The following is a 27,054-nucleotide window of genomic DNA, read 5'->3' as shown; positions in this document are numbered from 1 at the left end:
CACGACCTGAAGAGGAGTGAAATTATGTCAAAGTGTCACAAATCGATAATTTTTAAAAGCTCAAATGTAATTCGGTAAGATTATTTCATGAATAAAATTGTTTTTTAAATCATTTTAAGTAATATTTTATTGATATCTTCATGTGAATATTTGCTAAATCTGTCCATGGTGTACTATTTGACAAGTTGTAAAACATAAATCGTCATTAATGTCGCTGAATGTTCATTTTTGCGAAACAAACAAGGACATCTGATGTAATACTTGACGATGGGAAATTATCGAAAAAAGTTACCGCTGTAATTTTTATTCTTGTATGTTTCTATTGGTCAGAATATCTATGAATGAAAAATAATCATTACAACTAAGAAAACAGCTTCAGAACATTTTTATGTTGCTTACTTCTTACTATTGTAGCTTGTTTCTTAAAATAATATTTTAGTCCACGGCGCATCTGTTTTGAGATGGACGTTGAGAGGTGACTCAAATTTTTTTGCAGAAATTGCTTGAAAATAACTCAAATAATAATATTTGAGTTATCCTCCCACTCAAAATGGTCCGGAACATTGTTTAAATAATCAAAATGTCAAAATATGAAGGAAAAATTCGATTTTTTTATTGGTTTTTTGGTTATAACTTTAAAACTATTCATTTCTGAGAAAAGTTGTACTAACATAAAAGTTGCGTAATTATATTTCCTACAATATAGAATTGGTTAAAAATTTGAAAAATAGTCATTCTTGTTGCAAAATAGCAATAATTGCGAAAAAAAAACCATACAAAAACAAGTATTCACATTTTACGTCTTTCAACCATTTATGCTACACTTAGGACCTTCATATTCCATCCAAAAAAACTTTGCGATACAGTAAAATAATACTGTAAATTTCATTAAGATCGGTTCAACAGATTTTGCAAAATAAATTTTCCAATCCAGCTTTCGCAAAAAAAATTCATTTTTTCAAAATGTTACAGGACTGAAAATAAAGCAGATAGCAAGTTGAAATTTTTTTGTGCTTATAGAAGTGTACCGTACCTTTCATTTGAAATTTGCAAAATTAAAATCTATTAATTACCACGGCGTCATTAAATTTTTTAAGTAAACATTAATTTTTGGTGCTACGCGCAGGACAGCGGTATTCGATTCACACAAGTTGATTTCCACCAAAATGTCTTCCAATCTTTATCTAATATATTATTTTTTTACTCTATATTTTATTATATTTTAATATTTTAATTCCACAAAAATCAAACTAATTTTATTATTGTTTGTGAAATATTGTTTAAACAATTGCATATGTTTAAAAATAATAAACTTTTATTCTCTAAGTTAAAATATATGAACAAAGAAAGTTTTTGCTAATAAAAGTGTTATTTCAAAGGATAGAGTATGTGTTTTTATTTTGCAATAAACAAATTTATTTCTTTATATCGAAATGTAATAAAAATTAAAGTGTATCAATCATTATCAAAGGTCATTGGAATGCCCAATCAGAGCAAACTATCCGCTGTCCTCCGCGTAGCACCAATAATTAATGTTTATTTAAAAAAATGTCTGACGCCGTGGTAGTTAATCGATTTTAATTTTGCAAATTGCAAATGTAGGGTACAATACACTTCTATTAGCAAAAAAAATTCAACTTGCTATCTGCTTTATTTTCAGTCCTGTAACATTTGGAAAAAATGAATTTTTTTTGCGAAAGCTGGATTTCAAAATTTATTTTGCAAAATCTATTACACCGATCTTAATGAAATTTACAGTATTATTTTACTGTATCATAAAGTCTTTCTGGGTGAAATATGAAGGTCCTAAGTGTAGCATAAATGGTTGAAAAACGTAAAATGCAAATACTTGTTTTTGTCTGGTTTTTTTCGCAATTATTGCTATTTTGCAACAAGGGTGACTATTTTTAAATTTTTAGCCTATTCTATATTGTAGGAAATGTAATTACGCAACTTTTATGTTAGTACAACTTTTCTCGAAAATGAATACTTTTAAAGTTATAATCAAAAAACGAAGAAAAAAATCGAATTTTTCCTTAATTTTTTGATATTTTAATTATTTAAACAATGTTCCGGACCTTTTTGAGAGGGAGGATAACTCAAATAATATTATCTGATTTATTTTCAAGCAATTTCTGCAAAAAAATTTGAGTCACCTCTCAACGTCCAAATGTACTAATATTTTTACAGATGCGCCCTGGTCTATTTGTCTTGAGATGAACTATAATACCAACATGTAAAAATGTATGCATTTTGGATGTGTTATTAAAATATTACACCCTAAAAATTGTCGACTTTTTCGTCCCACTAATTCGATTTGATGTGAATTCTTGGAAAAATAACGTATTCAAATTTTCAAAATGGAATTTTACCAAAACGTTGAAAATTCGGATGACCCGAAAGCCTTGTCCGCGACGCCGGGACAAGACTTCGTAATTCGGGCCATGTCCCGGATTTTTCGGGCTAGTCGGTCACACTAACTATAATGGATCTATTGAGCTTTACCACACTAATCAATCACCCTGTATGGTTTGCACTATTAATCAGAAATTTATTAAAACATCGGTTATTTTTCGTTACCTTGCTGGAATTGGGGTCTCATAGAAGTAAAGCTGGAATTCTGCTGCTGACTCATCAACAAATGCCTCCATTCCGTGTTGTGTTGCATAGATTCCATGCCAGCGATCGGGCCTTGCTGCCTGGCGTACAAGGCTGCCCTCTGAGGCATCTGCTGCGGTGGTACTTGTTGTTGAGGTTGTTGCATCATATACATGTTTGATCTCATCATTGGCCCTACAAAACCACATTAAAGGAATCAATATTTTATCAAGAGTTTGTCTGCCAATTAGCCCAGTCGGAATACCATTTGATCTTGCATTAGGAGCTGCCCCAAATTTTATTTTTCTAATCTTTAGGGGGGTCAATAGTAGTATAAATTTAAAATCTCGACTGAATTTGACCGTTGCGTTAGCCGCCATCTTGATTTTAAACGAGAACCGTTTTTGCTCAATACCTCCGCATTTTCAACTTTTCGACAAAATATATACAAACTGAAATTGTTGAAAATGCGATTTTCTATAATTTCGTTTATTATAATTTTTTTCGTGGGGTCCATATTTTCGGAGTTATGGGAAAAAACAGTGACAGTTAAAGCATAATCATTGATTTATTGAATTATATCGTTTATTACTTTTACAACAAATTTTAACCTATACAAAAATGAAGAGAATTAAATTTTGTACAATTTTGATTTTTTTAATTTTTTTTTTTTTTTGATAAAATCAATATTTAAGGTAGTACGTATGCGGTAAAGGCGCGAGCGTAAGACCCGATTGATTTTAAAGCAATTGTTTTTGTTCAATATCTTCCCCATTTTCAACTTCTCGACAAAAAGTGTAAGGACTGAAATTGTTGCAATTACGATTTCCTACAATTTTTCGATAGAACCAGTGGCAGGTCTAAGAGGAGGGGAATGGGAAAATTCCCCCAACGGGGTCCAAAATTAAAAAAAAAATGTTGAAATATTAAAATATGTTAGCTGACATGAAACTTAATTATCGACAGACAAATTCAACCAATAAAACCCGATAGTTAATAAAATTAGGTGAACTTAATGCATATAAGTTATTATTCATGTCTTTTATGTACTTAGTTTGGTTGGTGTTTCATTGGAAGTTTCAAAAATTGTATATATTGTTTATGTACAATTATGTCGTAAAGTTAATAATAAATGAGACAATTCAATAATTATGCTTCCCCTCCGCTTCCATTATTTTCCTCCTTAACTCGGAGAATATAAATCGCATAAAAAAATTGTGGAAAAGAGATTGTTGGAAATTGCATTTCCAACAATTTTAGTTCCTAACGTTTTTATCGAAAAGTTGAAAATGGCGGAGATATTAAGCAACAACGGTTCTCCTTTAAAATCAATATGGCGGCTAATGCAACCGCGGAATTCAGTCGAGATTTTAAATTTACACTACTATTGATCTCCCCTAAAGGAATTATAAAATTTGGGGCAGCTCGGAAAAAAGATTCAATTCAGTAATTATGCTCCCCCCACCACTTTTTACTATTTTCCCACTTAACTCGGAAAATATCAACCGCATGAAAAAAATTGTTAAAAATAAATTGTAAGAAATCATATTTGGAACAATTTAAGTTGAAAATGGCGTAGATATTGAACAAAAACAATTGCTACAAAATCAATCAGGTCTTACGCTCGCGCCATTATCGCATACATACTACCTTAAATATTAACTTTAGCAAAAAAATGAAAGAAGCTAAAATTGTGTAGAATTCAATTCTCTCTATTTTTGTATAGGAACATTTTTGTCGTAAAACTAACAATAAACGAGATACTTCAATAATTATGCTCTATTTATATATAACTGTCACTATTTTCCGCTATAACTCGGCAAATATCGATGGCACGAAAAAATTGTAAAAAAAAGAAATGATAGAAAATTATATTTTCAATAATTTTGGTTGTTATACTTTTTGTCTAAAAGTTGAAAATGGCGGAGATATTGAGCAAAAACGGTTCTCGTTTAAAATCAAGATGGCGGCTAACGCAATGGCGGAATTCAGTCAAAATTTTAAATTTGCACTACTATTGACTCCCCCCTAAAGATTAAAAAAATAAAATTTGCGGCAGCTCCTAATGCAAGGTTAGGCCTGTTATTCGTCTAACCCGACTGGACTAAATGTATTTTAAGTACCAATTGTACAAGTAAATAGAAATTACAATAGTTACAATAGAATGTAAAAAAAAAAGAAAACACTTACCCGAGGGAGGCATAGGCTGCATGGGCATTCTCCTCATATTCGGAGGAGGCGCCGGAGTGGCGTACCGCGGCTGCATGCCTTGCATCATGCCCGCGCTGGTCTTGTAGTCTGGTGGAGGTGGTCTGACCATGTGCTGTTGCATCGCGGCTTGTTGCTGTTGTGCGCGCAACATCTGCTGCTGGTGCAACAGTTTCTGTTGTTCTAAAGATTGCGCCGTCATCAGACGAGGTCCCATACCCGGTCCTGGACCGGGCTGGTTACCCACATTAGGTCCGGACGGAGAGGGGCCCATTGGACCGTTCGGTCCCATTGGATTTGGTACTCCTGCAAAATACGATAATAGATATTGGCTCACGTTACTAAATTTGCAAGCAGGCAAATCTTTCAAACCAAGCAGGCTTTCGTGCGAAACGCTCCACTATAGATCACATTATGCACCTTAGGAATCATCCTAGAACAAGCTAATGAATGACAGAAAGACATAAATGTAAGTTTTATCGACTTTGAAAAGGCTTTCGACCGAGTCAATAGGGAACAAATGTGGAAAATTTTAAGACAGTATGGACTACTAACAAAAACTATTAACCTGATCAAACTGTTTTATGATGGGTATAAAGCTAGACTAGAACACGAGGGACTAGATCACAGAAGAAATAGCTATTGAAAGCGGTGTTAAACAGGGTTGTATCTTATCTCCCACTTTGTTCCTTATCTTGGTAGACTGGATTATGAGGAAAGTAACAGATGATCGGACAGGCATTAGATGGAACTCTTTAATCAGCCTGAACATCTTGAATTTGTTGACGACGTCTGACTGTTAACAGAACACAGAACTCACATGCAAACAAAAGTCGATAAGTTAACACAGTACTCTGACATGATTGGTCTCCGGATAAATGCAGAGAAGACAAAAATCTTAAAAAATGATAGCCCGCAAATTAATAAAATAAAAATAAAAGACAAAGAAATTGAAGAAGTAGAGAAAGTCACTTATTTGGGATCAATCATGAAAAGAAAAGAAGGATGCATGAAAGACATACAAGCAAGAATAAGGAAGGCACAATTCTCCTTCAACGCGTTGAATAAAATCTGGCAAACAAGTGAAATATCAGAGTCAACAAAAATCAATGTATTCAATACTTGTGTAAAAAGTATATTACTCTACGGAGCAGAAACTTGGAAGCACGACGAAAGCACAACAAAGAGGCTACAGACTTTTGTAAATCGGTTCTTAAGAAAGATCCTAAAAATTTACTGACCTAATAGTGGAGTCACTGAAGGTGGTATGAGCTATTACCTCCGATTTCGTTGAACCTCCATCGATTTGCATAAAAATTGGTGAGTGGTCAGAGGATATCTCAAGGAAGAAAGGTGACATGATGCCAACTTGCGTTTTACCCTGGGGGTGGATGCCATCCCTTCTCGGGGGTGAAAATTATTTTATTAAAAATAACCCCATAATTCGATAGGGGGCAAATTTCAAGCAAAATTTGTTATATAAAGTTATTAAAATAAATCAAAACTTTTTGAGTTATTAAAGATCAAAGATTTTAATTTTTCTTGAGAATAAAAATAAAACCACTTTCTCATCAATAACTCAAAAAGTGTAAGTTTTTACAAAAAAGTCATTATTATCAAAATTGAAGCTAATATAAAATGAAATAAACCCCTTGCTAGAAAAATCTTTTAATGTTAACTGAAAGTGAGTTATAGGTAATTGAATGTATATTTTTTTCGGCGAGTAAAAAACTCTATGTATTCAAGCTGAAATAACGGGAAATTGATGCATTTTATAACATAAACTTATTAAACATTTGTCAAAGTACTTAAAAATATCTATTGAATGAGCCCCCGAACATGTTGATTGCGTTAAAATTTATGCTCCAAAATTTTTTCAAAATTTATCTTTTAAAAATTTTTCCAAAAAATATTATTGTTTTTTTTTAATAACTCCGTTCGTGTTTGCGATATCAGGTTTATCTAAAAACTGTTTGAAAGTTAATTCCAAGTGCTATTTAAGCAAGTTGAACCTAATCTTTTAAACATCTTACTTTTTTAAAAATAAAAGGTTAAATGAGCCCGGTTGCATGGTTCCCACAGCAAAATTTAAGATTTAAACGTTTCTATCTCGGTTATTTTTTACTCCATAAAAATAGTAAAACAGGTAAAATATTTGGCACAGAAAAAACTAAAATTTGGTATTATATAATTTTTTACGTATATTGAGTATTTTTGGAGTTATTATCAAAAGAATTTGAGAATTACAATAATTTTAAAAATTATGATTTTTTTAAATTATATCTTTTTTTCAAAAATATGCTTTCTAAACCGGTCAAAATTATCAAAAACATTATTCATGCTAATATAAAGAAGTTCTTGTAAATATTACTATAAATTTTAATTTTTGTGGAAATGGCGTATGTTTTATTTTTCACTTTTTCCTAAAAAATTCGAAACGGTTCTTTTATATTCATTATAACTTGCTTAATTTTGACGCTATTACCTTGTTCTGAAGCTCATTTGATAGGTATTCCAAAGTATTTTGACAAATGTTTAGCAGGAATATTTTATACATTGCATCGTTTTCCCGTTATTTAAGCTTGGATACTTAGATTTGAGTACTCGTCGAAAAAAATACACATTCAATTGCCAATAACTCACTTTGAACTAACATTAGTTTAGTTCTTTATGTGAGAAATGTATTTAATTTTTTATTATCTTCAATTTCAGTAATTATAACTTTTTTGTTAAAGCTTATAGTTTTTGATTTATACGTGAAAAACCGATTTAAAACATGTATTTTTTTAAGAAAAAATAAAATCTTTGGTCTTTAATAACTCAAAAATTGTTGATTTATTTTAATAACTTTATACATATAACAAATTTTGCTTATAATTTGTCCCTCTATTGACTTATGGTATTATTTTTAATAAAATAATTTTCACCCGCTAGAAGAAGTGGCATCCACCCCCAGGGTAAAACTGCAAGTTCGCATCATGTCACCTTTGTTGCTTGAGGTATCCTCTAATTACTCACCAATTTTCATGAAAATCGATGGAGGTTCAACGAAATCGGAGGTGAATTAATACCTTCAGTGACTACACTATAATAAAATAACGAATGGAGAACTATGGAAACGAACGAAACAAACCAGCATAATAACAACAATTAGACAGAAGAAATGGAAATGGATCGGCCATACGTTAAGGAAAGATCCTAAAAATAGTAACATCACAAGATAAGCACTCGAATATCAACCTGAGGGGACAAGGAAGAGGGGACGGCCAGATAATACCTGGAAGAAAGTAGTAACCAGAGAACACAACACAATCGGCTTAAGTTGGGGGGAAGTGAAAAACAAAGCAAGAAACAGAGGAGAATGGAAGGAACTGGTACGCAGATTAACCAGAGAATAAACACAAGAAGATGGGTTGAGCTGGCCACCAGCCGTCTTACACCATCGGCCAAGAAACGCAGATGCCCCCAATACTCCACTAGGAGTGATGGTCCAAGAGAGATTAAATTTGCAAAACTCTTACCTTGAGCTCCGGCTCTTCTGAGCGTTTGTTGAGTGAAGTTGATGGTCTGTGTTTGTGACATGGAATAGGTATCGTTGTGGCCCCCCATGCCTCCAACGTTGTGCATAGGATGATGCTGCATACCACCCATAGGTCCGGGCAGGCCACCGGATCCACCCATATTGCTATTCATGCCTCCTAAACCGTTTCCTCCATTTCCTGGTCCCATGTTGCTACTGGGCATACCCATATTACCGGGTCCTGTCATATTATTGCTCATATTGTCATTTCCTAAACAAATAATCATTAAATAATTGAATGCAATGACAATTTGGGATAAGGTCAAATATGTTTCAGTAAGAGGAGCGATATTTACCTGCCATATTACCAGACGAAGACATCCCTCCAGGTCCTTGCATATTCTGCCCCATCTGTCCTCCAGACATTTGCATGTTGCCTCCAGACATCTGATTTCCTGCCGAATGTCCCATCGGACTCTGGTTAGGAACTCCGTTGGACATGGGTGAGTTTTGATGTTGGGGATTCGACATCGGACTGGGTTGATTGGCGTTTGTGCTTTGTTGATTCTGGTTTGAGTTACTCTGGGATGATTGTTGGGTGAAGTGCATACCTTGCTGGGTGGCGATAGAGACGTTGCCCTTGATATCGCCAGTGAGGTGAACATGTTGGCCAGCAGATACCTTAAACAAGAAAAATTTATTAATTTTTAATCGTTTTTAGGATTCGTTGTGATCCAAATATACGTCTTTTCTCCAATATTGTCATAAATTTGGTTTACATGGTAAAAAATATGATACAGTATGTTGTAACCAACAGAGAATCAAATCAATCAAAAATAATCGACGAAAGATGCCTCAATTTAGGAGAAGCAGGTAGCGACCATAGCCTAGTATTATCTATGTAAAATAAGAATCATCATAATATACTTCACGGAGGAGCAGATCTGACCAAACAACTATTAAAACTTATCAAAATAAATATCAGAACAAAACAGAATACCCTAAGGATAAAAACATGCCGAAGATACATGGATGAGCGCGGTGTAAATCGCGATCGCGGTCGCTACATCGATATCAAAACAAACCTTCATTTTCTTAGGAGATCGCACATACCAAGGATGTGTCACCCGTTCACCCTTGCGACCTATCATAGCGGTTTACAGCGATGTCGATGCCCAAACAGGATACGGAAAGTATCTTCGGTATGTTCTGTCCGTCATCGATGTAAACCTCGACCGCGATCGCGACCTACACCGCGCTCATCCATATATCTTCGGCATGTTTTTACCCTAAGAATGGAAATCAAGCATCATAATACCTCTCTAAAAAGGGAGACAAAAAATTGCACCCAAATAATTACAGAGGAATTAATTTATATTAACAACCAAAATGATAACAAACAAACTGAATGAAATTATATCACTAGCAGAAGAACAACAAGGTGTTAGGTCGGAAAGATTATGCACAGACGTTATTTTTAATGAAACAAGTGCAAGAGTGCGGTTTGATTAACATCAAACCGCCATTTTTATGTTTCGTGGACCTTAAGAAGGCATTTAACAGGGTAAAATTAAAGTACGTTATCCACTACTGTACGCAAGAGAGTAGAGATACCTCTAGGAATAATCAAAACGATCGAAAGTATCTACTAGAACAACACAATAAAAGTAAAAGTAAAATTAACTGACCCAATTGAAGCTGGCAATGGGAGTGATAAGAGAACAAAACAGCAGGAAATAAAAATCCTTAGAAAAATCGATGGTGTAAGATATTGTGGGGCATAACTAAAAGTACAGACATAACGCGCAGATGCAAGGTGGAGAGTACGCCATGAACACAATAGACTAATAGAGTATGACGACAATAATTGTCAATTGACAATACTAATTGACAAAAATGACAATAAATAGAGTAGTAAAGACTAAAGACGGCGAGAGTGGGATCAGTCAGATCAGTGCAAAGACCACGAAAACGACAACTTACAAGGCACATTAAAAAAACAGACATGAATATAAAACATATATGTCTACAAAAAAAGAAGAACAAAACCAGTGACATACATGTCTACAAAAAAAAGAAGAACAAAACCAGTGGCGACAAGTTGTATACTCCTGTATAAAATTTACTACATGTATGCCACTGGACGTTTCGGTACAAAGTAATTTGAAAACTGTTGGTAAATTTGTCAATGAATCTATAAAAAAATACTTTAAAAAAAGATTTGGACCCTTATAAACCTCTTATATTATGATTTAAAAAAGAGTATAATAGAAGTGCGGGTTGTCTGTCATTTTGCATCTCTTTTACTCTGCTCCCACCAGCGCAAACAGCGTGGGAAAACAAAGAATAGAAGAGTTGCATAGTTGCAGTTTTGCAAGTAGAGGTGAGTTGATACTAAACGAATCGTTCACTAGGAACGATCCCGTAAATCGTTGATAAATTTTTCCAATAAACAATGTCCTTGTATGTTGATATTTGAAGTGAAAACTTCTTTAGCGACGTTTTGCACTTTTTGGATGGTGAAAAGCCATGAACAGATATTTGCGACCGTCACCGTTATTGCGAGATTCAATATGTATACAGGGTGTTTCATTAATAATTGCCCATATAGTAACTGGAGAAACCTTAGCACAAAATACGAAGATTTAACCTAAAACACTTAAATAAAATGTGGTTCCTTACTGAGTTAAAACCATTAATTTACCACAAAAACGTTATTACCAGAGGCGTACGACGGGGGAAAGTGAATGGCTTGACTCTTTCCAAATTCTACGCCACTTGGGGAATTGCTATTTTAGTTCAATTTTTGGATTCTCCAATACTTTCTACGAAAATACTCTTCATTCGAAACGATAATTCGTCATTAGTTTTCGAGATCTTTGAAGTTGAAAATGTAACGGCACAGCTATTTTTGTTAATGTATTGTGTCGCTTCATTTTTAATTTCAAATATCTCGAAAACTAATCATTTAATCGTTACGTATGAAGAGTATATTATTTACATAAAAAGGATTGGAAAATCAAAAAATTACACTAAAGTAGCAATTTTGTCAGTGGCGTAGAATTTGGGAAGGGTCAACTAGCCACTATTCCCTGTCGTACGCCTCTGGTAGTAGCTAGAAACGTTTATTTATCTTAATTTAGTAGGGTGTACAGTACTTACACTTTCTGCAAAGTATGATACGGACACGCCTAATAGTTTTAAGGTACTGGGTACAAATAATTTTTAAATTTTAATGATATGAATCATATTATATTATCATAATGTAATCAAAATAACTGTGCCGTTTCATATTTAACTTCAAATATCTCGAAAACTAATGACTTTATCGTTACCAATGAAGAGAATATTATTTACGTAGAAAGTATTGGAGAATCTAAAAATGGCACTAAAATAGTAATTCCTCCAGTAGCGTAGAATTTGAGAAGGGTCAACCATTTACTATCCCCTGTCTTACGCCTCTGGTAGTAGCTAGAAACGTTTCCTTATCATAATTTAGTAAAGTGTATAGTAGTCGCACTTTCTGCCAAGTATGAAAAGGATGCGTCGAATAGTTTTAAAATGCTGAGCAAAAATAGTTTTTAAATTTTTAGATAAAACACCCTGTAACTCAGTAAGGAACCACATGTTATTTAAGTGTTTTAGGTTTAATCTTAGTATTTTGTGCTAAGGTTTCTCCAGTTACTATATGGACAATTATTAATGAAACACCCTGTATATTATGTGTAAGTATATACAGTAAGCGCCACGCTACTAGATACATGGATGGATACCTAATTCTTAGCTTATGGGCTAATCCGGTCCGTTCTCAGATATGACTTTCATCCCTGTCATGTTACTGTCAAGAAACTATTCAAAATATGTAATTGTTTTTCCATATAAAAAAAATGCATTAATAGTTGAAATAAAAATATAATAAACAATATTTTAAATCTAAGACTTTTCGTTAATAAACTGCTTTCTGGCTGCATCCCATATCTCCGGATTTTACAATATATAATCACGTAGAGACGACGAAAATAGGAGAAAGCAAATAGAGGACACTTAGGCCACGCATTTACCTTCTCTTCGTCTAGGAAAAGGACCGAAAGACAGTTTCTAAATACTCAAAAACTGAGTAAAATGAAAAAGATAAAAAAGGGTTCAAGGCAGGTTTTGTTTATATTCGATTCAGAGTTGGACTACCATCTCCATATAGCAACTATTTCAGCATCCTTATGCATCATTAGTGAAGTTTATGCAGTCACAACTCTGAAGGGAATCTAAACATTCTGCCTCTTTTAAGGCAAACCATCGCGATGCAATGAACCCACCTTTTGAGACGCAATCTAGCGACATCTCTCGTATTACGAGGAAAACAACGAAAAGCCCCAGATACAAAGTTTACTACTTTTTAAACAATTAGAATAATTGAAATAAAAATATAATAAACAATATTTTAAATCTAAGACTTTTCGTTAATAAACTGCTTTCTGGCTGCATCCCATATCTCCGGATTTTACAATATATAATCACGTAGAGACGACGAAAATAGGAGAAAGCAAATAGAGGACACTTAGGCCACGCATTTACCTTCTCTTCGTCTAGGAAAAGGACCGAAAGACAGTTTCTAAATACTCAAAAACTGAGTAAAATGAAAAAGATAAAAAAACAAAACCTGCCTTGAACCCTTTTTTATCTTTTTCATTTTACTGTTTTTGAGTATTTAGAAACTGTCTTTCGGTCCTTTTCCTAGACGAAGATAAGGTAAATGCGTGGCCTAAGTGTCCTCTATTTGCTTTCTCCTATTTTCGTCGTCTCTACGTGATTATATATTGTAAAATCCGGAGATATGGGATGCAGCCAGAAAGCAGTTTATTAACGAAAAGTCTTAGATTTAAAATATTGTTTATTATATTTTTATTTCAATTATTCTAATTGTTTAAAAAGTAGTAAACTTTGTATCTGGGGCTTTTCGTTGTTTTCCTCGTAATACGAGAGATGTCGCTGATTTGCGTCTCAAAAGGTGGGTTCATTGCATCGCGATGTTTTGCCTTAAAAGAGGCAGAATGTTTATATTCCCTTCAGAGTTGTGACTGCATAATCTTCACTGATGATGCATAAGGATGCTGAAATAGTTGCTATATGGAGATGGTAGTCCAACTCTGAATCGAATATAAACAAAACCTGCCTTGAACCCTTTTTAATCTTTTTCATTTTACTCAGTTTTTGAGTATTTAGAAACTGTCTTTCGGTCCTTTTCCTAGACGAAGAGAAGGTAAATGCGCGGCCTAAGTGTCCTCTATTTGCTTTCTCCTATTTTCGTCGTCTCTACGTGATTATATATTGTAAAATCCGGAGATATGGGATGCAGCCAGAAAGCAGTTTATTAACGAAAAGTCTTAGATTTAAAATATTGTTTATTATATTTTTATTTCAATTATTCTAATTGTTTAAAAAGTAGTAAACTTTGTATCTGGGGATTTTCGTTGTTTTCCTCGTAATACGAGAGATGTCGCTACATTGCGTCTCAAAAGGTGGGTTCATTGCATCGCGATGGTTTGCCTTAAAAGAGGCAGAATGTTTATATTCCCTTCAGAGTTGTGACTGCATAAACTTCACTGATGATGCATAAGGATGCTGAAATAGTTGCTATATGGAGATGGTAGTCCAACTCTGAATCGAATATAAACAAAACCTGCCTTGAACCCTTTTTTATCTTTTGCATTAATAGTATTGTTACTCTGCTTTAAAATAACTTTATTCAAACACCAAGAATATTACAAATGACAAATATAAACGTCAAATACAGCTGATCTATTATTTGTCAACTTTCTATTATTCAGTTTTCTCTACATTTTCTGATGTTCTAAACGTCACTAGACATAAAAATAAACATTGCAATAAGTGAAGGGTCCAGGACTGTAATAGCTCAATATTCCTATGTATTTAGTAGGATGGCGGTTACTGTATATTATATAGCACTTCTTTTTGGTTGGAGAAAAATCAGTGAACTCGCGACAGATTTTTGCGACCGTCAGCGTTACGGCGAGGTATATAATACGTATCGTATACTGCCTACTGGCATCTGTTTCCATCTGTTTTTTACTTTATCGTACTATATACGTAGTATAGTATAATATTACTTTATCGTACTATATACGTAGTATAGTATAATAGATAAAGTTATAGGATCGTGCAAAAAAAATTTTTTCAGAGTTCACTTTTTTTCGACGTTTTGAGTCCCCCTGAGTCTAAAAAGCAAATAAAAAAAACATGTCGGAAGTATGTACGTACGTACGTACGTACGTATGTCGCCACCGCCCAGCAAAAACTACCGAACCGATTTTGATGAAATTTGGTATGAGTAAGTTTAAGAGAATTTTGTCGAGAAACTAAGCTTTTAAAAAAAACCTCTCAAAGGGGGGCCGAAATAGGGGGGTTATTTAGGGCCCATTTTTGCAAATTTTGACCGAAATGAATGAAATTCAACTCAAAGTAAGATCATCGATAGGTAAATAAAAATACGGAATTTGACATTTCCAAATTCAAAATGGCGGCCAACATGGCCGACCGCCCACCCGACACATTTCCCTACCTATCTAAAAACTTGTTTAAGATAAGTTTAATTTGAAAAAGTCGTTATATAGCCTAAAGATGGGGCTATAAGAAGGATGTTATCGTTTTTCAGAAAAAGTTACGGGTTGCCTATATTTAAGGGGTCAAAATTTGACATAAATTTGAACTAGATTTTCTCAAAAATGGCTCCAAGGAATTTTTTTATTTTTTGACATATTTTTGATATCCTATCGTTAAATTGAATGACATTAGTCAGATTTCTTAACTCCCCATAGGAGAAGAGTTATGAATTTTTTATAAAAAAATATTCGAGTGCCCGTAACTTCCTTCTTAATAGAAACTAAAATTTGAAATTTTGCAGACATATATGGTACTTTATTATCTATTATCACAATAAATTTTACCAAAAATATGGCTTCCGGTTGAACCGGAAATAAATAATAAATCTTAATTTTTTAGATACGCCCTGTATATTTTTAAATATTTTGAAAGAATGCAAAATTACCTTTCCAATGGCATAAAATTCATTGCTGTAGCTCAAAAACTCAAAAAGTTACGCTAAATAGAAATTTTGCTATAATCTTATGTGTGTCCCCTCTCACGCGATCATAGGAGAGCATCATTGTAGGGCAGTCAATGAGGGTATTTGGCTCCGAATTCCATCCTACTACATTGATGTACTTGATATTTTCACAGTAAGTAGGGAATAGCTCAAGAAACAAAATCTACCCTATATACTATGGCGCTTTTATCTTGGGGCGGTTCCCACTTCTTCAAGGGGGTGGAAAATTTGTTGGTCAAAATAAGCACGGAAGTGGCTAAAGAACTTATTTCTAAGCAAAAACTGGTCTATATTTTTTTTGAGAACTCAATACTTTTTGAGTTATGTGTAGTTGAAAATTGGCCATTTTCATTGAAAAATGACACCTTTTCGGACGGATTTTTTGTGAATACCTTAAAAACTATGCATCGAACTAAAAACACTATATAAAACATTTTTTAGATTATAAATAATAAAGAGATTCGTTCCTTCGTAAATGTTCTATTTATAATACAAAAAGAGATATGGTAGGTGAAAATAGTTTGTTTTTTGGTGCATGCTCAAATTGGTGTATTCAACTTGAAATAACAGAGGAACGGTAGGTTTTAGGTGTATGATGCTACCAACACCTTTTGTAGTGTTTGAAAAGGCCTTTAAAACGAGCACCGTTAAATGCCGGTTACATACAAATTAAGCGAGATATGGTGCAAAAAAAATATATGACTAATGTACTTTAAGGAAAAATGAAAAGTATATACGTTTAACTCCCCATCCGCCATAATTTAAATGCATTGTTTTTCTTTTGCAATACCTTTTAATATAGTGTTATTTCTACTTTCAAAAAGTTGAACGGATTTAAAATGAATGGTTTTTGTAAAAAATGTGATCAAATTATAAAATGAATTTTTAAATTTTCTTAAAAATCTTCCTTTTTCTCCATGTAATTCGAAAATAAAAATATTTCACCCCTGAGAAGTGGTGGGAACCGCCCCCATGATAAAAGCGCCATAGTATATAGGATAGACTTTGAATTAGGAGATTGGGCTACTCCCAAAATTTCATTAAAATCCATGCAGTAGGATAGAATTTGAAGATAATATCTTGTTCTTAATATCGCGCATTGACTAGCGTAATCGAAATAGAATGAAATGTAAATATTGTAAACTATTAATTTCTCAGAAAAATGAACTAATTTGAAATGAAAGTATGACTATAATATTCCATTGATTTATGCAATAATCTACACATCTATAGTGTGTCCCCGAAATATGGCATCGAACATTTTCTCAAATGCAGGAATTAGTGATGCGTGGAACCATAAAATACTTTCAAGTACAGAAAGTGTTTCTAAAATATCAAAATAACGAGTAACTTTGTTATTTTTATAGAATGCCAGTATCTAGTACGATAACGATAATAGATCGGTACGATAAAGTTCTCGGGCGGCCCTTCCGTCCAGCGTTTTTTTCTAGTTCTATTACTCTACGAATATATGCTTTTTCTGCCGTGTATACGTAGTTTACAAAATATAAAGAGCACGTGTTGTTAAAATTACGGATAAAAGTTGATTTTCGTAAGTGTAAACTAGGTATTACTTCTAATGTAAATATACAGGGTGTAATAAAAATACAGGTTATAAATTTAATCACATATTCTGGGACCAAAAATAGCTCGATTGAACCTAACTTACCTTAGTACAAATGTGCACATAAAAAAAGTTACAGCCCTTTTAAGTTACAAAATGAAAATCGATTTTTTCCAATATATCGAAAACTATTGGAGATTTTTTATTGAAGATGAACATGTGGCATTCTTATAGTAGTAGTATCTTAAGAAAAAATTATAGTGACATTTAGACACCCCATAAAATTTTTATGGGGTTTTTTTTCCTTTAACCCCCCCCCCCCCCAAACTTTTGTGTACGTTCCAATTTAATTATTATTGTAATACCATTAGTTAAACACAATGTTTTAAAATTTTTTTTGCCTCTTCGTACTTTTTCGAAAAGTCAGTTTTTATCGAGATATTTTGCATATTTGTCAAATCCACCACATATTTGTATATGGCTAAGTAAGATTCTAGAGACTTAATAATAATAGGAGAATTTATTTATGATTTACATTTTTAGGTATATTTTGAACCATATTAAAAAAGAAGCCACATCTCGATAAAAGGTGCCTTATCGAAAAAATACAAACAAGCAAAAAAGTTTTAAAAACACTGTGTTTAACTAATGGTATCTCAGTAATAGTTTAATTGGAACGTACACAACCATTTGGGGGGTTTAAAGGAACAAAAACCCCCATAAAATATTTATGTAAACATATTATAAAAGAAGCCGCAACTCGATAAAAACTGCCTTGTCGAAAAAATACTAAGAGCCAAAAAAGTTTTAAAATTATTGAATTTAACTAATGGTATCATAATAATAATTTAATTGGAACGAACACAAAAGTTTGGGGGGGGGGGGTTTAAGGGAACAAAACCCCCATAAAATTTTTATGGGGTGCACAAATTTCACTATAATTTTTCTTTAAGATACTCCTGCATAAAAATGCCACATGTCTATTTTCAATAAAAAATCTCTAATAGTTTTCGATATATTCGAAAAAATCGATTTTCATTTTGTAACTTCAAACGGCTGTAACTTTTTTTATGTGCATATTTGTACTAAGGTAAGTTAGGTTCATTCGAACTATTTTTGGTCCCAGAATAGGTGATTTAATTTATGACCTGTATTTTTGTTACACCCTGTATAAATGTAAAATAATTGTATATTATGATGGCGATGGCGCAATAAATGAATATTCTATTTTACCATACTACAAATGGAAATTCTACTGAATAAAACGATTCGTGAGAAATTAGGTATCGTCTAAACATTCTAAAACATTCAAAAATGCACAACGTTTTCAATGTACATAAAAAGATTGATATTAATCTTATATAATTTCAAAGAATAATAAATATCTACATGTACTTAAGGGGGTATTAGTACGCTATGGTCAAAATGGGTGGCGAATTTGTAAACTTACGTTTAACAATTCTTTGAATAGATGGCAGCACGTACATATATTTTATTATTAAATTTAGTTCTCTGAACGACACAGCATTGATGCCACGCACTCTAAGTTACGATCGGCACATTTCGCTCTCAATCGTACTTTGTATTTACATACGACCGTTTTTAATCCTTTCTTTACCTGCCTAGGGTAAATTGTCATTAATAGATAATAAACGTTCATTCATTTGGAAATAGTTTATTATTTAATATTGTATTTACAGACGGCAATTCGTAATTCTTTACCTGTTCAAAAAGATTGATTTCAAACTAAAGAAATTTGCAATTATTTGAAATACAAATAAGTGCCTATTTAAATGACCAAAAAAGAATTATGCTAATTCTCAGAATGAAGATCGAGTATAAAATTAGTATTTTTAATAAATGTAAAATACGTAAGTCAATTGAAAAACAGCGTCACTACAAACTTTTTTCATATTGAATGTTTTATCAACAAGAGAAGTTTTTTCCTCGGAAAATTTCACATTTTCATTTCATTTCTCATTTCAATATGCGAGGCAGAATAATAATTAGCTTAATGAGCCACTTACTTAAAACATTTTTAAAAGTGATATACGGCAGAATATATAACAAATACGAAGAACAAGTATCATGGACAAAGATTGGATTCCGCAATGCCTTGCCCTTAGGCACCCGAGAGGCTCTATTGACTGTCCAATTTCTTATGCAGAGGTGCAGATATGTCAACTGTGACGTACCTATATATTTGTTTTATCGACTACAAAAAGGCATTTGATAGAATACAACATGATAAGCTCACATACTCATCATAACCATCTTGGAGGAAACTGAATTAGATGATAGATCTAAACAACATTAGATATCCCGACGACGCAGTAGTTTTTGCAGATAGCCTAGATGATTTGCAAAGAATAATGTCGCGCATATAAGATATACGTAGTGAACATGGACTTAATTTCAATACGAAAAAAAAAGAAAGTAATGGTAGTCATTAAGAGCGAAATATATTACATACACGGCTTTTGGTTAACCAACAACCAATTGACAGAGTGGACAGCTACACATACCTTGGTACCTACATAAACAGTCAATGGGACCACTCTAGTGAAATAAAACAACGCATAGGAAAAGCGAGATCAGCGTTCATAATGATGAAGTCTCGTTTCAGAAGTCACATTTACCACTTGTTAACAAAATTTCTATTATCAGATCCTATGTATTTTCTAGATTATTATACTGAGTAGAAGCCTGGACTCTTTCCGAAGCTTCTTTAAAAAAACTCAAGGCATTCGAGATGTGGTATTACAGTCGCATTTTAAGAATTTCGTGGATGGGTCATGTGACTAATGTTAAGGTCTTACGTAGAATGGGCAATGGGCAAGGAATGCGAGATTATTAACACACATTATTATCACAGAGAATAAATTTAGTAATGTAAACACTTTGAGACATTTTGAGCCTCGTTTAACTTTCAACCATTCGTATAACGTCACGGTTTTAAGCATAAAAAATGTTTATTTGTATTGTTAAGACACTGTGACGTTATACAATCATGATTGAAAGTGAAAGTCAAACAAGGTCCAAAATGTGTACTGGGAGGGGGTGGGGCCACTTTACTAAACAAAACCGCGTGATTCATCGTATTTCCGTGGTTACAAAACTCGTTTTCAATTGTTTGCAGATTTTCTTAAAATCCGGCAAACGCGCATCTGTCTCCATTTAATACATCACTGCTGCCATCTACTAAATGACACGTGAACTCATCTTCTCATCTATTAAGTGACAGCGGAACTAATTTATCACCAGAAAAATGCCAACTTATTTCTGTAATTTCAACAAAATCCCCAGATTGCAGCTTTTAACTAAAATTTTTACTTTTAGGTACAGTTAATTTAAAAATTATGGCAGTATGGACAATGAAATTTTGTTTAAAATAAAGCTTTTTGCATAGTTAATCGTTTCTGGTAGTTATTTTACACCCAAGTTCAAAAATTATTATGCAAAACGAATTTTTATAGCAAGTTACTAAGTAAGTTATGACATGGACTCCTTTAAGTACAGTTATAAAAAATATACTGCTTTCTTTGGAAATTTTAACTAGATACTATTAAAATAGAAAGTCTACAGTTCACGTACATACCCCTAAGTTGAAGATTGGTTTTGAAATAGTGACGGTAATTGTACCTAAAAACTATATAAATTTTAACATTGTGTCATACCACCTTAATCAATATTCACAAAAAATCATTAATTTTATTTATCTCAAATTAATACATAGATACTTATAATAATTATTTCAATACAATTTTAAGTTTTCACTTCTACAGGCACCCCCCGAGTGCAATTTTTGTTAGCTTAGTTTCTTTAGATTTAGTTTTTCTAGAAAAAGTATGTATTCTATTCTAACGTTAATAGTATTTTTTCTGCAAAATAATGATACCGAAATGTAGTATTATTTACAGCAATAGAATCTTTAAAGTGAAGACGAACGAAAAAATCGAGATTTTGAGTAATAAACCATCGTCAAGAAATAGAATCATTAAAAGGAACGGCTTGAGCCACCTCCAATTGCGAGTACTTACTTCCTCATAATAAACAAATACTAAATTTATGGACCGTTAGTAAGAAGAAGAAGTCCAATTTCGCGTTGTAGAATGCGAAGAGTCTGGCAAATTTTAATGGACGAAAGGAATTGCTGCTTTTCAAAGGATCTACCGTTAGTGCAAAGAAGACAAAGACCTTGTGTGCGTTTTGTAAAAGGCTTCATAGTGTATACAGAGTCACCAAAAGTTGCTTTTTCTTGTGAGATAAAATAGGTAGTCACTCACCAAACTTTTTTTAAGGGATGTTATTACCTCGATTATTTTTTTATTAAACTGTTTATAATGTTTACTGGTATGAAAGAAGTTTTTTGATATTGTCCGTTTCAAATTATAACAGCGCAGCGGGGGGAAGTTCATTTTTTAAATTAAAATCGTAAAAATACATAAATAGTCCTAGATCTCGCGTACCAAAAAATAGTTGATTAATAGCAAGCTGAAAATTTGTTAATAGCTTAAGGGTGTCTAGTCGGATAAACTTTGATATATGGGAACACTGGAACAGGGGCAGTTTTAATTGTGGAACAGGTTAAAAATTTGGAACGGTCAGACCACGAAAACGGCACATGTATTTTCTCCGACAGAACTTCCAATTGATTTGTTACCCTTTCATTAAACTCTCATACAAAACTCAGACTGGTATTCATCACCAACTGGGCATTTTAATAAGTCAGAACATGTCAAATGACAGGAATTAGGGGGCGTTTAAGTATTACATAACGCGGTTTTTGAAGATTTTTGACCCCTCCCCCTCCCCCTATGTAACGAACCGTAATGGGGCGTTCAACTAATACGTAACGCAATTATGAAGATTTTTGACCCCCTCTCCCCCCAACCTGTGTTACGCAATACTTGAACGGCCCATTATGACAGATGACAAATAACAGTCTGATTTTTGCATGAGAGTTTAATGAAAGGGTAACAAATCAATTGGAAGTTCTGTCCGACAAAATACATGAAACGTTTTCGTAGTCCGACGTTTCAAATTTTTAACCTGTTCCACAATTAAAACTTTCCCTGTTCCAGTTTTCCCGTCCATCAAAGTTTGTCCGACTAGACACCCTTAAGCTATCAACAAATTTTCAGCTTGCTATTAGCAGTATTCGCGCTGTACAACCCAAATGTATCCAGGTAAGTTCGGGATTAGTTTCCAAGGCGCAGGCGTCAACGTAAACGTATCCTGGACATGTTCAGGATTTTTCGCTCCACGAACAATTTTCGGATTCGTAATGTAATGACGGGTTGCAAACATTAGGGTTAGAGAAGGACCGTTTCTTGTCCCTTTCTTATTTCGAAATCAATGTCAACAAAAAATGCAAATGCAACCAACAAATTTGTATTTCAACAAAGAGAAAGAGAATAACAGCAACAGGATTTGATTAGCGCATTTATTAAAATGTGTCCACCCCATAAAATTTTTATGGGGTGGACAAATTTCACTATAATTTTGTTTTAAGATGTTCCTGCTATAAGAATGATACATTGAAAAAATCCATTTTCATTTTGTAACAAAGGGCTGTAACTTTTTTTATGAACACATTTGTACTAAGGTAAGTTAGGTTCAATCGAACTATTTTTGACCCCAGAATGTGTGGTATAATTTATGACCAATCTTTTCGGGACACCCTGTATATAACGGGCTAAGTGACAAAAAAATCAATATTTCTGATTTTTTCATTATAATGGTCTATGCAACAATGCCGTTAACCTGTATTATGGGCCAAGTGACAGTTGCATTGGAAACAGCTCTAAGTAAATTCAACAGATAACGTCCGCCGTTAAGTATAGTGTCCCGTTTCCTGATAAAAACTCATTTTTTTCGATTGTGTATTTTTGTCACTTCGCCCGTTATATATCTCCACTCTTCATATGGTATATAGTCAACTCCTGGGAACTATCCAGAATTAGCTCACGTCATTTTTATTGCACGTTACTCTAATTGGATTTAGAGATAGTATCCAAAAAAGAGTTATTAAAGAAAACCAAAGAAAATTGAGAGGATGTTGTTCTGAAGCTATTTCCTTGTGGCATTTTTATAATCAACTATTTTTAATCGGAAATAAGCCACAATTTTACCAAAAAAAAAAATGATTTTATTAACGTTTCGAAGCCCAAATCGGGTTTCGTTGTCAAAATACAAAATACTACTAAAATAAACAAAAATGTTGTTGCTAACTAAAAAAAAATTCTTCTAATAATTTATTTAATCTGACTCATTTATATTGGCAGTTCAGACGTATATTATACATTTTAAAGTAGAAGACTTTAAAATGATATCGCCAATATTTATGGGTTGCGTTCCTGGAACGACTTTACTAAAAGATAGTTCATTCGATTACATGAAATCAATCCCAACTCAAGAATATCCGTCACAAAAAAATCATAGCATGTGATCTGTCTTTAAAAAGACAACCAAATGCAACGATGACAGTAAAATTCTCGCGTTAGAGATTCCATAGTAAATCACGAGGGAAAACCAGTAAAAAACCTCGTGATACTATCCCGACATCGTAAGTATTTGGTCTTACATTTAATTTACTTTCAAAAAACTAATACCAAATTCTGACTTTAATATGTTTAAATTATAAATAATATTAATAATACATAGATATACAATAAGTAATACTAAAATATAAAATTTGTACTAACTCGATATGTTATTGACTTACTAATCAATGCAGTAGGATGTGGTTACCCATACTGAAAGAGGAAGTCAATAGAAAGAAAATACCACGATTAGTAAGTCAATAACATAGCGAGTCAGTACAAATTTTATATTTTAGTATTACTTATCGTATATCTATGTATTATTAATATTATTTATAATTTAAACATATTAAAGTCAGAATTTGGTATTAGTTTTTTGAAAGTAAATTAAATGTAAGACCAAATACTTACGATGTCGGGATACTATCACGAGGTTTTTTCCTGGTTTTCCCTCGTGATTTACTATGGAATCTTTAACGCGAGAATTTTACTGTCATCGTTGCATTTGGTTGTCTTTTTAAAGACAGATCACATGCTATGATTTTTTTGTGACGGATATTCTTGAGTTGGGATTGATTTCATGTAATCGAATGAACTATCTTTTAGTAAAGTCGTCCCAGGAACGCAACTCATAAATATTGGCGATATCATTTTAAAGTCTTTACTTTAAAATGTACAATATACATCTGAATTGCCAATATAAATGAGTCAGATTAAATAAATTATTAGAAGATTTTTTTTACTTAGCAACAACATTTTTGTTTATTTTAGTAGTATTTTGTATTTTGACAACGAAACCCGATTTGGGCTTCAAAACGTTAATAAAATCATTTTTTTGGTAAAATTGTGGCTTATTTGCCATTAAAAATAGTTAAATTGAGAGGAATAATAATATGACTAAAGAGAGGCAGGGTGAAGTTGCTCGATATGTTTTATTAAATCGAAAATTTCGTCAAAATTATTTTATATTATCCAGCATTTCATTTCATTGGTATACCTTTAGTATAGCATTACTCTCACGCATTACTCTCACTCTCAAGTCATAGATCGCGAATTCCACATCGGCCCTACCCGAATAATCCGAAACAGCAACCATCCCTTAATTAAAACCCATCAACGTCATCAAATCCAGCAACTGTCGCCCCCCTGAACATTCCACGTCTATTACGGTTTGTTGAAAAATGGATTTCATGTTCGCGGCTCGTATTAAAACTGTAGAAAGAGTATAGAACAAAATGGATAACAGTACTCTCTTTAATTTGTTTCAAGTGAACGTACTCGCGGCTGGGCTGGATACACTCAAAAGTGCAATCATATCGCAATGTTATTACAATGGCGCGCGATAATATTTTGGCGGGGGAAAATTTCAACGATTATTTCATTCATATGAGATTCTGACCAATAGACAGCTACATAAATCTAAATTAAATTGATTATTTTTTGATGATTTTAACTTCCAATCGTATAGTAAGATATTTGATCACGTGTTTAATTCTGTTCAATCAGATCAAAATTATACTTAGTCCTGTCGCCAGGGGGGGTACAACGGCCTCGTTAATTCAGATGGACTTACTCAAGTTTTTTTTATGTATTTTGACCCGTAGAACACGAATTTTTTGGGTAACAGTTGATCCGGATGTCGATAAGATTGTTATAGACCAAGAACTTGAGGAATCAAATAACAGCGATTTTTGGCAAAACAAAACAATATTTTGTATTTTTTGGGCCATTTTAAGTAAAAAATATTTCTACAAGTTTTTTCGTAGGATGCACAGTTTTCGAGATAAACGCGGTTGAACTTTAAAAAAATCGAAAAATTGCAATTTCTGAACCCGAATAACTTTTGATTAAAAAATAAAATAACAAGTCTGCTTACCGCATTTGAAAGTTTAAGTCAAATTATATCGGTTTTGATTATTTGCATTGGTAAAAATTTATTTTTTTATTGTTTAACAAAGCTATAAACACGTAGGGTTTCCCGTGCTTTTACATGCGTTTTAACGCATGTAACGTAGAAATAGTCTTGATTGCACTAGTACCTATTCTACCTACTCGTTCGATTTTAAATGAGAAATCATAGAAACATCACTCACGCACTAGTTGTTTGTAGCTTTGTTTAGCAATAACACAATAAATTTTTAGCAATGCAAATAATCAAAACCGACATAATTTGACTTGAACTTTCAAAGGCGCTAAGCAGAATTGCTATTTTATTTTTTAATCAAAAGTTATTCGGGTTTAAAAATTGCAGTTTTTCGATTTTTTGAAAGTTCAACCGCGTTTATCTCGAAAACTGTGCATCCTACTAAAAAACTTGTAGAAATATTTTTTGCTTAAAATGACCCAAAAAATACAAAATATTGTTTTGTTTTGCCAAAAATCGCTGTTATTTGATTCCTCAAGTTCTTGGTCTATAACAATCTTATCGACATCCGGATCAACTGTTACCCAAAAAATTCGTGTTCTACGGGTCAAAATACATAAAAAAAATTTGGGTAAGTCCATCTGAATTAACGAGGCCGTTGTACCCCCCCTGGCGACAGGACTAACTGAGAATTATCTACTGTAGAAAATTCCCGATAGAATTTTTTAAGTAGATTGTTTCTGTTTAATGGCAACCAGTTTCCTAGTTTTGACAACTGTCACATTTAAGAAAATATCCATAATATACGTATTAAAAAATAATCTTACGAATATCACACGACAGTAAGAATAAATAAGAAAATAATGCTTCATTTTTACTCAAATTTGTTGTTATTGGGCAATAGCCACTCGAGCCCTGCGGGCTCTCGTGTCTATTGCCAGACAACAAATTTTCGAAAAACTGTCGCATTATTTTCAATTTATTCTCACGCTCTTGTGCTATTATACCCGATAATTTTTGATATTTTTGATAATTCCCGTAGTCAAGTATATTACATCAGATGCCCTTCGTTGCTACGAAAAAATACATTCAGTGACATTAATGACAATTAATATTTTAAAAATTATAAAAGTGATGACTTTCAACCGTCAAATTAATATTTATAACAACTGTGTGTTTAATTGTACTAATTTGTGCTTACATAAATAAATTACAATAAAATTTTGGTTTTGAACAGTTTTATTCATGAAATAATTGCAACAAATTGCACTCGATCTCTAAAATTAATATAGAATTTTAGAGCTATTGTGCAGTTACTACTTAAAATTGGGGAATACAGAAGAATGCGCAAACATTCTAAAATATACTACGAACATTATTAACGTTGAAGCTGGTTGTAGATTATAAAATAAAACACACTTCTTATTAAATTGTCTATCTATTTCACACGGAAAAGCACATTAGAACTCTTTGAAATGTACTACTTTTGGTGGAAATAAGCCACAATTTTACTTTAAAATTAAGCTTATTTGACGTTTCGATATCCACTTCGGAAATCGTTCTCAAGATACAAAACATTAGTAAATTAAATAAAAATTTTGTTTTTGTTGCTTGGTATCAAATTCTTCCGGTATC

The 27,054-nt window shown here is 32.9% G+C and overlaps 1 protein-coding gene across 1 annotated transcript in view; it reads right to left on the bottom strand.

Moving 5' to 3' along the window:
• LOC114344508 (neurogenic protein mastermind-like) overlaps positions 1-27,054 on the bottom strand; it is a 229,043-nt gene that overhangs the window by 7,615 nt on the left and 194,374 nt on the right. Inside the window, exons 7-10 of the mRNA XM_050659776.1 lie at positions 8,683-9,007; positions 8,328-8,597; positions 4,789-5,112; positions 2,581-2,793 (exon numbers count right to left, since the gene is read on the bottom strand). Coding sequence (XP_050515733.1) covers positions 2,581-2,793; positions 4,789-5,112; positions 8,328-8,597; positions 8,683-9,007 — 1,132 coding nt within the window. The remainder of the gene's footprint in view (positions 1-2,580; positions 2,794-4,788; positions 5,113-8,327; positions 8,598-8,682; positions 9,008-27,054) is intronic.

This window comes from Diabrotica virgifera, chromosome 8, assembly GCF_917563875.1.
Source record: "Diabrotica virgifera virgifera chromosome 8, PGI_DIABVI_V3a".
NCBI lineage: Eukaryota > Metazoa > Arthropoda > Insecta > Coleoptera > Chrysomelidae > Diabrotica > Diabrotica virgifera.
The sequence above is the reverse complement of the archived record's forward strand: the minus strand, read 5'-3'. Positions and strand labels throughout refer to the sequence as shown.